Genomic DNA, 12018 nt, shown 5'->3' on the forward strand with positions numbered 1-12018 from the left:
GGTCCGGGAGGCGGGGCGGGCATTCAGGCTGCCGGAGGTGAGGAGGAAAAGGAGCTGGAGAGCCGTTTCCCGCTGAGGTGAGTGGGGCGGTACAACGCGGCAAGCGGAGGGGCTTCTTCCTCAGTGAGGTGAGGGGCGGGGTCTCTGCCGAGCCCCGAGGATTGCTTTTGCCTTTCTTCCTGTTTGAGCTGCGCCGTCGGTCTCCCAGTCGCCCATACAACTAATAAACTGCCTGAAAACCCACATCAAATAGCTTCCAGAGTGTTTTCTATAGGTGGATAACTTAATTCCTCGTTGAAGCTGCTCCCTGATTTGCTGTTGTCCTACGTGCTGTGTAATCATGGTTTGTAAGTTCCCACCAATTCTACTGCTTTTGGAATGCTGTATAGTCTTGAGCTATTAAGCGTTTTGCTGCGATAGTGTCTTGTTTTCTTTTTTTAATGCTGAGTTTATTCATGTAATGGATGCACACAGCAGGAGGACAGCACAGTTGTTGGACAGTGGTCAGTTCTTTGAAAAATTGGGTAAGGTCAGCGTTAGGAAATCCTGCTGGGAGTTTATGAATGGACAGTCGGTAATTGCAGCTTGTGTAATTGTGTAGTATGTCCCTTCAAAAGTTTATCAGATATCTAATGGAACATGTAAATAAGTGGCAAAATAGAAAACATGGAATCATAGAATAGTTAAGATTGAAAAAGATCACTGGGATCTTCTCGTCCAACCCCAAGCCATCCCTACCACCCCCTAACCAACATCCCACGTCTCTGAAGCTCTTGAACACCTCTAGGACAGTGAATCAACGCTCTTACAGAGAAGCTGTTTTTCTTAATATCCAACCTCAACCTCCCTTGTGCAACTTAAGGCCATTCCTTCTTGTCCTATCGCTGTTACTTGGGAGCAGAGGCCAACCCCCACCTCACCACAACCTCCTTGCAGGGAGCTGTAGGGAGGTATGAGGTCTTCCCTGAGCCTCCCCCAGACTGAACTGCCCCAGTTTCTTCAGCTGCTTCCCATAAGACTTGTGCTCCAAATGCTTCACAGCTCTTCTCTGGTTGCCCTTCTCTGGACATGCTCCAAGGCATAACATTTCCCACATGAAGAACTTTAAAAAGGCTTTATGATAATATAGGAATATTCTTGATAATAAAGTCATCCCATAAAATTTGGTGTCTTATAGGGTGACTGCCAAAGCCATTGTGCATGGTGACCATCCACCACAGCAGGATGTCTGATCTAGAACCAGATAATGGACTGCTGGTAATGTGTGCTAATGAGACACAGGATCTGCTGGTAGGCAAGTTTTCCTGCTAAATGGAACAGCTAGAGAAGTAACACATACCCTATAAATACACAGCATGGAAAATAAGCTGAAAAACAGTTGATTTGTTTCTTAGGTATATTTGCATATGCATGCAGATAATGCAGTTGATAAAAGCACAAAAGTAATGAAGCTATGTGGGGTTTCTTTGTTAAGGTGCATCAGTCTATGAATGTATCAGACAAAAATTATAAAGTAGATTGAAAGTTGATACTGTGTTTTTTCTTCAGAAAAGTGGAAGATGGTATATACCCCTTCAAAATCTGTGAGGCAGGTTTTGGAGATGCTTAATTTTTCTTCTTTTCTGGTAATTCACAAGTGTATACCTTTATGTCTTTTACAGAACTGTTTTTTGTCTTCCTACCTACCTCCCCCAAACTGAGCTCTTCCTCCCCTTTCCTTAGCTCACAGTGAGGACTATTGTGAAACCTTTTAACTTTGTATCTGAAATTCAATTCAAAATTCATTGCCTGTGTGGTTCAGGACTATGTTGACTAATTCTTGCGGGTCATACTGAGTTTTCCAGGCTTTTTTCTTATGGTGCAGTTCATATAAATAAAGCAGTAAGCCTGCATCAAATGCAGAGCATTTTACTTGTCCTAAAACTTACTGGTCATCAGATGTGGATGTATACCAGTACCTAAAATTACTTTGTTCTTTGCTATATACAGCCTACCTGCAGCCATCCTTATAGTTTTGTTCCATTTGAATGACACATTTCATTTTTTGTACTGTATTTGTTTTTTTCTTAATTGATCTGTAGACAACAGAAATGAAGAAAATGCTGCCTAAAAAGGTGCAAACCACGGAAGAATGGCTAAGAAACTATAGTTTAGAATCCTTGCAATTAACATTAAAGCATCTGGTGAACAAAGGCACTATTATTTTGTAAGTATGATGTTGCACTTCCTTTAATTAGTCCTGATCTCTGTGCATCTCTGATGTTAATTGCACGTGGTGTTCCAGGGATTCAAGGAGTGGTGCTGAGGAAATAGAGTTGGCAGAAGAGGCTGTTACCAATTTTGAGGCCAGAGTTTCTGAGTAAGTTTTGATCTTGTTCATGGTTATGATGCATAACTGTACCTGTGCTATCCCACCAAACTGTCTGCAAATCTGATTTAAAATAGGAGCAGCTTTGATTTTTTTGAAAAGGCGAAAGATTTTTCTCATTTGTAGTGCTATTCTCCAAGTTGTAAAACCTACGCAGTAGGTGATAAAAATAATTTGGTTAACATAGAACAATGTCTGGGGAAAACAAGTACTTTGTTTTGCCTCAGTTCATGTATATTTTAAAAATCACTTGTTTAAAATTAGTCTAGAGGTCCAGTCACAAAGCTGTATTTCATGAGTGTCTTTAACAATTATATAGATTGTTTTAAACGCATCTCCTGTCAGTAAGATCTGTGTGATGATCTAACTTAGTTTTGCCAGATATTTCAACACGTGGCACACATCCTTCTCCTTCTCTCACTTGAATAAGTCAGCAACTAATGAGAAAACATTTCAATAATCTGGTTTTTCAGCCTGTTCCTTCTCTAGTCAAATACCTTTGGGGGAAGAAGTAGTAAAATGGCTAGCCCTGTAATGGTTGGTTGTATGAGAACACTGAAAACTTTTAAAAGGTGATTTGACATGATGAAGGCAAATTGTTGATTACATGCAAAAGAATGCCTTATCTAAAGCTGTGCTATGGCTTTTGTCAGGGTGGTTGAACTTTATCAGCAACGAATTCAGTGGCTGTTGAAGGACAGCAGAAAGGTAACTTGAACTTTTCAGTATGTGTTCAGAAGAAAGCTCTATACAATATTAAAGAATAAGTTACTTTGAATACTAGTGAGAAGAGGCGTTCAGAAAGAAGAAAGATTATTTTTCTTGCTTTTACATTGGTATCTGGGATTTTTGCTTTCTAGATGTTGTCTTTTTATTTCTCTTAGCAATTTTAATAGGGACCCCCCAGTACCCTTAAAGAGGAATAGCCAAAGCCAAGCTTAACTTTTGGCTGGAACTCAGCTGCCATAGTTGGTGCCCTCTGCCGCAGCTGGTTAATGACTCACTGTGCCTAGCAGTGCCCATGGCCAGCAGTGGGAGAGGGACATAACTCTATCTCAGGTGGGACAGGGAAACAAGATGCATCCCAAAATCTGTCTTATTGATTCAATCTGAAGGAGATGCTGTGCCCAAAGTTACTTTTTATTGTCCCAAATGATTAATAGATAGTCTTGGAAGGGAAGCAGTGTGACTCACTGATAAGGAGAAGCAAGGAGTGTGGTAGTACTCTTTTGTCTTCTTGTCTGTCACTGTCTCATCTTTATGCTTGAAAGCTTATAGTGAAAATAAATTTGTGACACCCAAATTTAAAATGCTATTGTATAGAGTATACAGAAACATTTTTAAACTTTACATAAGCTTAATATTTACAGTGACTTCTTTTTTAAGGTGTTTGGCCTTGTAAAAGGAACCAAAGTTGGACTTGTGGTTGATGTGTCTGGTCTGAGTGACAGACCTAGACTAGAGGGTTTTCAGAAAGATCTTTTGGTGAGTAATAATAGAGCAGACTTTGGCTACTGTAACATGTAAATCAAGACTCATAGCTAAGGAGAGGGAAAATCCTCTTGAATTCATAATGTGCAATAGTCTTCTATTGTAGAAAGCTATTCTTTAAATGACTTTGAAATTGCAATCTTTAAATCCAAATAAACTACTGCAACCTACTATAATAATAACAGCAGGTTTCTCAATACTTGTACCAGCATTCTCAGAAGCAGCATAAGAGCTGAAACCAAGCCATATGTAGAGTACAATTTCACTTCCCACATTCAGGCATTATTTCAAATGGATTTGTGCTATTCAAGTTCCTCATTTGAGCATTCTGAATAAAAAAATTAAAAAGAAAACTTAGGTTTCACTTAATCCTAATGCCTAACCTGTTGTTTAGCCCTATCCATGAACATATATTAAAATTTTTAGTAATTTCTTGGCGAATGAATACGCCCTTTGTGAAACAGTACGTTCTGTTTTGTATGCACATCAACTGAAGAGAAGAAAAATATTCTGTGTCTCTATTAACAAACTGACAGGATTACTGTAAGTTTGCCTCCTTGTTTCAGTACTCCTTAGCTTAGTCACTTGTGTGACTTGTTTTGGAAGCATTTCTCTGTGGTAGCTGAAAACACTGCTGTCAGCTGTTTTTAGCATATTTCTGGCTTTGTTCTTTTATGTAGTAACTCTACGAGTAGCATCATGGATAGTAATGCATTAACAGACTTTTTATTTGTTAGTTCTTAATAGATGAACAGCTATGTTATAAGAAGCAATTGTTCTGCCTCTCATTTGGTACAGAAACTTCAACTCTATGGGAGAGTCCGAAAAACGTTGGTGTTCATGTGTAAGTAAGTTAGTTTCTCTGTAAAGGTATTTCAGACCAGGTCAATTTAATTAGAGCAATCTTCATCTGTTGCCCCTGTGCCTTGCAGTAATCTTCATGGTCAATTTTATTCAGCACCTGCACATTGAGTGCATGTGTTCCTTTTTTTCCCTAGGCTAGGTGAAGCAAGACAGTGGGTACAGCAGCTGGCACCTGCAGGAGGCTGTAATTTGCTGAAAGCCTTTAAACATGTCCTTGCAGTGAAAGAGCTGAATTCTCTGGTGATTATAATACGAAGCTGGTAAGTCCATTAGGTGTTCTAACAACCAGCTTTAACTTGGATACAGGATTGGTACAAGAATCTGAACTTGTTACAAAAATAGTAATTACTTACTTAGTAATGAGCTCATTTCATCCACCAGTCGCTGTGAACCAAAACAAAATTTCAGTGCTTTTATTATCATTTCTGAACACATTCAAATGCCAGTAGTAGAAACTCAGTAATTGTTGAAGGAGAGGAGGTAAAATTATGCTAAATGATGGGATTTAATTCCCATGATTTGTTATTTCTTTCTCATTTAATGTTTTCTTTTCTGTCTTCTTCAGTATGGCCTCTTCTTCTCTCATTTCGTTACTGCCATTGCTAAGATATTTTTCTTTCTCTTTTCCATATTTACTTATTGAAATCAGCCCTGATCAGTCTTTGGAAATACTGGCAGACTATGCTCAGCAATGTATGCTAGGGAGAAGACTTCTGGTTCATGCTGTTACATATGATTGTGGCAGTCCTGCTGCTATTGTAAGTAACTGTCAATGCTCACTTCCTTAAGTGTCCCATCATTTATTTCCTATTTTGTAAATGACTTTATTGAGATTTTGAACATGTCCTTAAAACAGGAGTGGGAAGAAAGCAATGAAAATATCTTATAATGTCTTTGGCTTTCTCTACCTGTACCTTAAAGATTCCTTATCTGTCTGTAATTAAGAATTGAATACTAATAACCTATGTTAACCACAGAGATTACCAAACCAAAGTAATTCTTTATCTTCCTATTTAAATATGTAGGCAACTGTAAAAAAGCTTGCAGAAGTTGTCAGTGGCCGTTATCATTGCTACTCTTCAAAGGGAGAGGTAGGTGACAGCTAGAGAGGCAAATGAATTTTCTCTCCTATGTTTGGTGACTCTTCACTTTTAGAAGACAAACTGCTCATCATCTGAGAGGAAGTTTATAGCAGAGCTGAGTGCACTGGTCACAGAACTTGCTGAGGATGTGGCAAGTTCACCCGTTTATTGTTTCTGCAACTGAAAATATTTTCCTAAAAAGCACAGGAAGTTTTGCAAATATTTCTCAATGACTCAAAGCTGACAATTAGGATGAAAGTAGTGATGAGTTTATTGTAAACTGATTCAAAATAGTAAAGAATAATGTATTTTTAATAAACTTCCATATGTAGAATCTTAGGTACATTTACACTCTATTTTACCACACCAGGCAGTTCTATATGGATGCACACACATTGAATAGTAAAGCTGTGCTTGGTTGATGTTTGAGTAGCAGTTAACTTTTTTCCCCTTGTTTCTGTATGTACAGAATTCTGACAGTAGTGATGTTAATCTGCTGCTTCAGGAATCTCACAAGGCTAAGGACCTACTCAAGAGTATCAAGCAGACTTTTCAAAGGCGTGTTGATGTCTCACTTATTAGTGGAATAGCAGATGTAAGTGTGTGTGTGTGTATATATATTCCCACATGTACTTTGAAGTATCAGAGGTAGAAGTCCTTAGTGTTCACAGTATGAAAAAAAAACATATGATTGTTCAGGTACTTTGATAAGTGAAGTCTGAATATTATATATTGGCCATCTGATGTAAGAGCAAAGTAAGGCCAAAACCAGCAAATTCTCCAGAATGTCTTTTCTCCCAGAAAATAAATTCTAAGTGCTCTTGATGAAATTTGGATGAGAAAGTAAATACATCTCCTGTTAATTTTTCCTCCTTCTGCGGTGTGTTTGGAGAAATTCTAGTTCTACTTTAGCCTGATAGAGTGATTATTTTCTGATATCTTTCTTTCAGCCTGTGCAGATAGTCAGAAATGGAAATATATCTCTTTTTTTTTTGCCATACTGTTATCTCTGTACTTCCCTGGAGCCTGGAAGCTTTGAAATTAGCTGAGTTCAAAGCAAAGTAATTGCTGATCTTTCACGCTCAAAGTTTGTCAGTGCTGTTCTATAAATCTGTGGCTCTGGAGGAACTTTTGTGTTAACAAAATAGTCTGTTCTCTGTCACAACAACTGCGAAGTGGACAAGATTGCTTTTAAAATGGCAGTGAAATTTTCCATCAGGTGTCTTTGCACATCTGGTTATTTGACCTGAAATATTCCAGGCTAGAGGTAAAATGGTCATCTAAGAATGATATTTCTAGCTCTGCTTCTCCTCATTCTCTCTGTTGTGTGTATGTGATACATACAATCCGTACTGCTTTTTTCTCTCATCCAACCTCATAAATATTAAGAATCATTCAGACTACGTAGGAGGCAGAAGTCACCCTGAAAAATGTTGACTGTCCTATATCCCTAAATAAAAGCATGTCATTTCAGAGACGTATTAATTAAATCTTTTGTATGAAAAAGTGTCTCCACAGATTTCCATTCATTTATAAGAGATAGGTCTCTTACACATTTTTTCTAAGTGAAAGAGTTCTAATGTCCCATAGGAGTTTGTTGACTTGTTTGCATTGTTGTGAATGAATGGAGAACGTGTTTCATTTTGATTTTCAGATCGGTACAGGTAGGAAATGGAGAAGTCAAGATTTGGTTTGTGTATAATGCTGATGGTTTTCCTGCCTTTTTTAGCAAAATAACTGTCTGTTTTCCCATGTACAGCTACGAGGTTTTCATTTTCCCTGTGGATTTTTGCACTGTGGCTAATGGATTGAAGTTAATGGAACACTGTCCTACAGAATCTATTTCTGGGAGGACCAGTGGTAGCTGTTTTTTTGAAGTATTTTAATGATTGCAATCTCAGCACTCTGAACATCAGTAAAACTAAAATTTTGTGCTGGATGTTTAGATTGAGTGTGAGGGAGTGAAAATATGCAAAAACTTGCAGGATGTTTTCTTAAAATCCATTTTAGGTTTCCACAGAAGTTGCAAATGCAGCAATTCCTTGCTTCCTATCAAAGCCTCGAAAGCATGAAGGACCATTAATTATTCAAACACCACACTGCCTGGCCAGAACTTCAACAGAATGGTTAAAGACAAATGGATTGAAAGGTAGCACAGAAGGAAAAGCATAACAGATAAGAAACAGGAAATAAAGATAGAAAATATGCTTTATTTAATTTTTTTGTTCCTTGCTATAGCTAAGAAGTTAAACCTTTATCAAGTTTTGGCTCCCAATGCTTTTTCTCCTGTGGAAGAATTTGTGCCTATTCTTCAAAAAACAGTATCATCAACTCTACATGAGGCAAGTGATGGGGACCTGCTCCTTTTCTCTTATTGGGTTTTTTGTTTGGTTGGTTTGGGTTTTTTTGTTTGTCTGTATTTCTACTGCTACTTTTTCTAATTAAAATTGGTGCTTTATAAGATAATGACACTCTGTGGGTTTTGACTGAAATTTGAGTTGTGCATTCAGATCAGAAATTTATATTATTCTTAAGAATAATTCAGGAAGAAATTCCATGCTCTTGTAACTTATATAGGCTTCTGTAAGCATATAACTGTTATTTATCCTTCTAGAAAGCTATGATGCAGTTTGAATGGCATGATGGAACTGTGAAAAATATTCATGTTGACCTGCCAATATTATACAAGTATCAGGTGGGTTTTAGTAGGGACACAACCTTGTCAGGCTCAATTACCATCTAATTTTTCTGCATTACTTGCAAGAGCAGCATTTTAGCCTTTACTGTGTTCCTCTAACACTCTTATCATACAGGTGGACAATTTATCTTTCCTAATATGAGTGTTGAGGGAAAATGATTTAGATGTGTTTTCGGCATTTTCAGCATTGGAAAGCAGAAATTATTTTCAAATTCTTTATAGAAGGCTCTCATACTTCTACTTTGTAGTAAGATATCAGTAATTAATATGTACAAGTTGGGCATTTGTAGTTAATGTTTTAGCATATGCTCAACTATTCTTTATACTTAGAATGAATTCTGAATATTGTGACAGCATGTTGCTGCAAATCACATCATTTGAATTAGTTAAATAATGAGCTGCACTTGTCTCTGCAGAGTCTTGGTCTCTACTAGTAAAAATTATTTTGTGTGTTAGATGAATACACCTTTTGCTAGTGTGCCTCCTATGAGGAGAATGCAGACATTGTGTGACAGAGACACTGCAGTAGAGGCCACCTGATTCTTGGGAAACCATGGCACCAGAACCTGAGTTCTAAATCCTTCTAGTGACAGCTTGCGTGGAATTTTTTTTTCTTTCTTCTTCCAAAGTGAATGAGCTAGGAGGAACAGCTGCAGTCTTCAGGCACTGCTGGGCATGTGTGGGAAGTGAATGCTGCAGCTTTGGTTCTGCAGCTTAATGTGAACGGTGAAATATGGTGGAGGGATTTGAATCCTGGGAAAAACAGGAAGGTTCTGCAACGTGATTTGATGAGCAGAGGCTCACAGTGCTTTCAGATCTAGAATTTCACATCTTGCAATATGGACAAGACAAGAACTGTCCTCAACCTGGGGTAAAACGTTGTAATCACAAAGCCTTGTTATTCTGTTTGTTAGCAGGAAATTAGTGGGAAACTACTTTTATGAAAGAGCATAAGAATGTTGAGCACACCCTGTCGGGTAGGCGTGGAAAGCTGGAGAGAGTTCAGCCAATAAAGCTGATGTATCTGATGATACTAATTGCCACCTTTAGTTTGACAGATCTGGGCAATACTTATACAATTCTTTCTCCTTGCCTTCTAATCTGCAACTGTGTGTTTAAACATTGGTTCTCAATAGTCTTTAAGGCCCTGATGGTGTGATTTCCATAGCAAGCAATGCAGTGTTTGCATTGTAAGACTTCTGAAGGGGTCAGTGAAGAAAATTTTACAAGACAAAAAGTAGGAAAGCATCCAGCTATGTACTGGCTCACCCTAGAGATGGAAAGATGGTGATAAATAAGAAAGATGCAGAGTAGGCCAGTTTGTTTCCTTTTGGGTAGCATATGCAGCAGTGTCTACGTTGCAATGGCAATAGGTAAGTCTCTGGTAGTACACCTTATAGTTTCTTTCTGAGTTCCATGTCCCTTTTCTACCTTGACTTGTCCTCATGCATGTAATGCATACATATGCTTGCAAAGGTTGTGTTCTGTAGAGTTGGGACAAATGGCCTTAATGTCTCCAAGTCAATATGGTGTTAAAAAAATGGTATGTGTTTGAAAATATTTTTTTAAATGTCACATTTTATTACAAATGTTGCTGAAGGTGGTTGGTTGTTTTATTTTTTCTGGCCTCTACTTTGAATCATGCTAACAAAGTGAAGATGAAGAGAATATTTTAGACCCTATGTTGGGTTTTGTCATTTTATGTTTATCTCATGGATTGTATTTTGCTATCGTTACTACTAATAAAATGGTATCAATAAAATGAATGAGAATCATTGATATGTTTTAATGTTACTTCTGGATTAAGCATTTGGTTACAAAATACTTACTTGAAAATTTTTACCTTAAATTTTCTTTATTTTATCCACAGAAACTCCTTGCTAAAATGGTAAGAATCTATGAAAAACGAATTAACTGGCTGGCTGTTGCTAGCAGAAGAATTTGGGGAAGTGTTTGTGAGAGGAGGTATTGTATTCTGACAGTCCTGGTTTTGTGTATTGGTTTTGTCAACCCCTGCTTTATGTGTAAATGAGCACTGAGGATCAGAGGGCACAAAACAGTCAGATGTAGAGACAACAGTTGCAGATAGGACCAGGGCAAGCAATCCACTTTTGACAACAGATACTGATATTAATTTATTTACTGATCTAGTGAATTTACAGTTATTATCAGTCTACAAAAAACTGCCATATCCATCAAATAAGACAAGACAATTAGATTTCAGTTATCCAGCAAGTAAGCCTTTGGGGAGTGGTCTGTCTTAAGCCACGTATATACCTGGTGTTTCTGGCCAAATGTAGCATTTATGTCAACTCTCCTACCCCATCCTATTAGTATTGATACCCAGAGTGTTTCTGTACAGCCTCTTATGGATTCTTATCAGAAAGATAAGTTTCATCCTAGTTTTAAATTTCTGCCTCCAACTGAATTGCATTGCAGTGCCAGATGACAAATGCCAATGCAGATTTATCAGAAAAACTTCAGATTTTTTCCCTGCATGAGAATTGAGCTCTTTAACTGATTTTGTTTGAGGATCATCTTCAATAATAACAATAATGATAATGTTTATTAACAATGTGTCTGAATCTTTAGCAGAGGTCTCCCACCCAACTTCAGTTGCGTAGTTGCTCTTATTGTCTTGCTTGCAAACACTGAATATAAAGTTTCAGAGAAGATAGCATTGGCCACTGTTACTAGGGAACTCTTCATTCATTCATCAAAGCTTGAATTGTGTTGGGCACACCTGTCCCACTGACTGTCCATAACATCTGTGATACTTTCCATAAGCATTGCTCCCTTTCCATTCACAGCGGCCATCCTGCATTGTCTTTACAAGCACACCTTGATATGAGACTATTCTGAAGATCAACATCAGTAGTTTCTTTTTCCCAAATAATTAATATTTGTTCCAGGTAGCATCAATCAGTTGATGCCTGAGAAGCACTGTTTGTCAGTGACTTGCTGGGAGATAATTTACCATTTATCTTTGGAATGATACTGTGTAGCTTCCTGGAATGATGATTGGAGAAAGGACAATGAATTATCCAACAACTCTTCTTGTTGAATAACAGCCAAGTTTCAGCCATGTTCTGGATATTCAAGTACAGAGAAGAAAGAGTAGAAAGAGGAGCTGATGAGGGTTCAGTAGCCAATATGTGCCTAGGTGTGCCAGTGCACTGATTATTGCATAGCTTAAAGAAGATAGAAATTTCTGTTGGTATATTTTAAGAATCTCACTTTAGATTGTACAGATTATTATTTTTATATAGATATGGTTTATACATGTTTATACATAGCTAGATGTTTTCTTTGGTGAGCTCAAGAATGCAGTGAAGATGATAATATGCAATTAATTTTCTTATTTTTTACAAATAACATGCTTCTTATATAGGGTGGTTATACTTGTTGATATATCAGTGCCAAACTCTACCTGCATCATCCATATCCAACATTCTTTGCGACTTTTACTCGAAGAACAAATGTCAGACAAGGATTGCTTCAATATTATAGCGTAA

General features: G+C 37.6%; 1 protein-coding gene across 4 annotated transcripts in view; it reads left to right on the top strand.

Moving 5' to 3' along the window:
• VWA3A (von Willebrand factor A domain containing 3A) overlaps nucleotides 1-12018 on the top strand; it is a 52924-nt gene continuing 40906 nt past the window's right edge. For all 4 annotated transcript variants that reach the window (XM_019620731.1, XM_019620732.1, XM_019620740.2 and 1 more), the window contains exons 1-16: nucleotides 1-77; nucleotides 1178-1290; nucleotides 2082-2206; nucleotides 2285-2359; nucleotides 3022-3076; nucleotides 3755-3853; nucleotides 4597-4703; nucleotides 4858-4983; nucleotides 5373-5481; nucleotides 5749-5814; nucleotides 6275-6400; nucleotides 7816-7954; nucleotides 8044-8147; nucleotides 8420-8500; nucleotides 10374-10468; nucleotides 11895-12014. In XM_019620731.1, the coding sequence (XP_019476276.1) occupies nucleotides 1201-1290; nucleotides 2082-2206; nucleotides 2285-2359; nucleotides 3022-3076; nucleotides 3755-3853; nucleotides 4597-4703; nucleotides 4858-4983; nucleotides 5373-5481; nucleotides 5749-5814; nucleotides 6275-6400; nucleotides 7816-7954; nucleotides 8044-8147; nucleotides 8420-8500; nucleotides 10374-10468; nucleotides 11895-12014 (1517 nt within the window). In that variant the 5' untranslated portion in view covers nucleotides 1-77; nucleotides 1178-1200. The remainder of the gene's footprint in view (nucleotides 78-1177; nucleotides 1291-2081; nucleotides 2207-2284; nucleotides 2360-3021; nucleotides 3077-3754; nucleotides 3854-4596; nucleotides 4704-4857; nucleotides 4984-5372; nucleotides 5482-5748; nucleotides 5815-6274; nucleotides 6401-7815; nucleotides 7955-8043; nucleotides 8148-8419; nucleotides 8501-10373; nucleotides 10469-11894; nucleotides 12015-12018) is intronic.

Source organism: Meleagris gallopavo, chromosome 16, assembly GCF_000146605.3.
Source record: "Meleagris gallopavo isolate NT-WF06-2002-E0010 breed Aviagen turkey brand Nicholas breeding stock chromosome 16, Turkey_5.1, whole genome shotgun sequence".
NCBI lineage: Eukaryota > Metazoa > Chordata > Aves > Galliformes > Phasianidae > Meleagris > Meleagris gallopavo.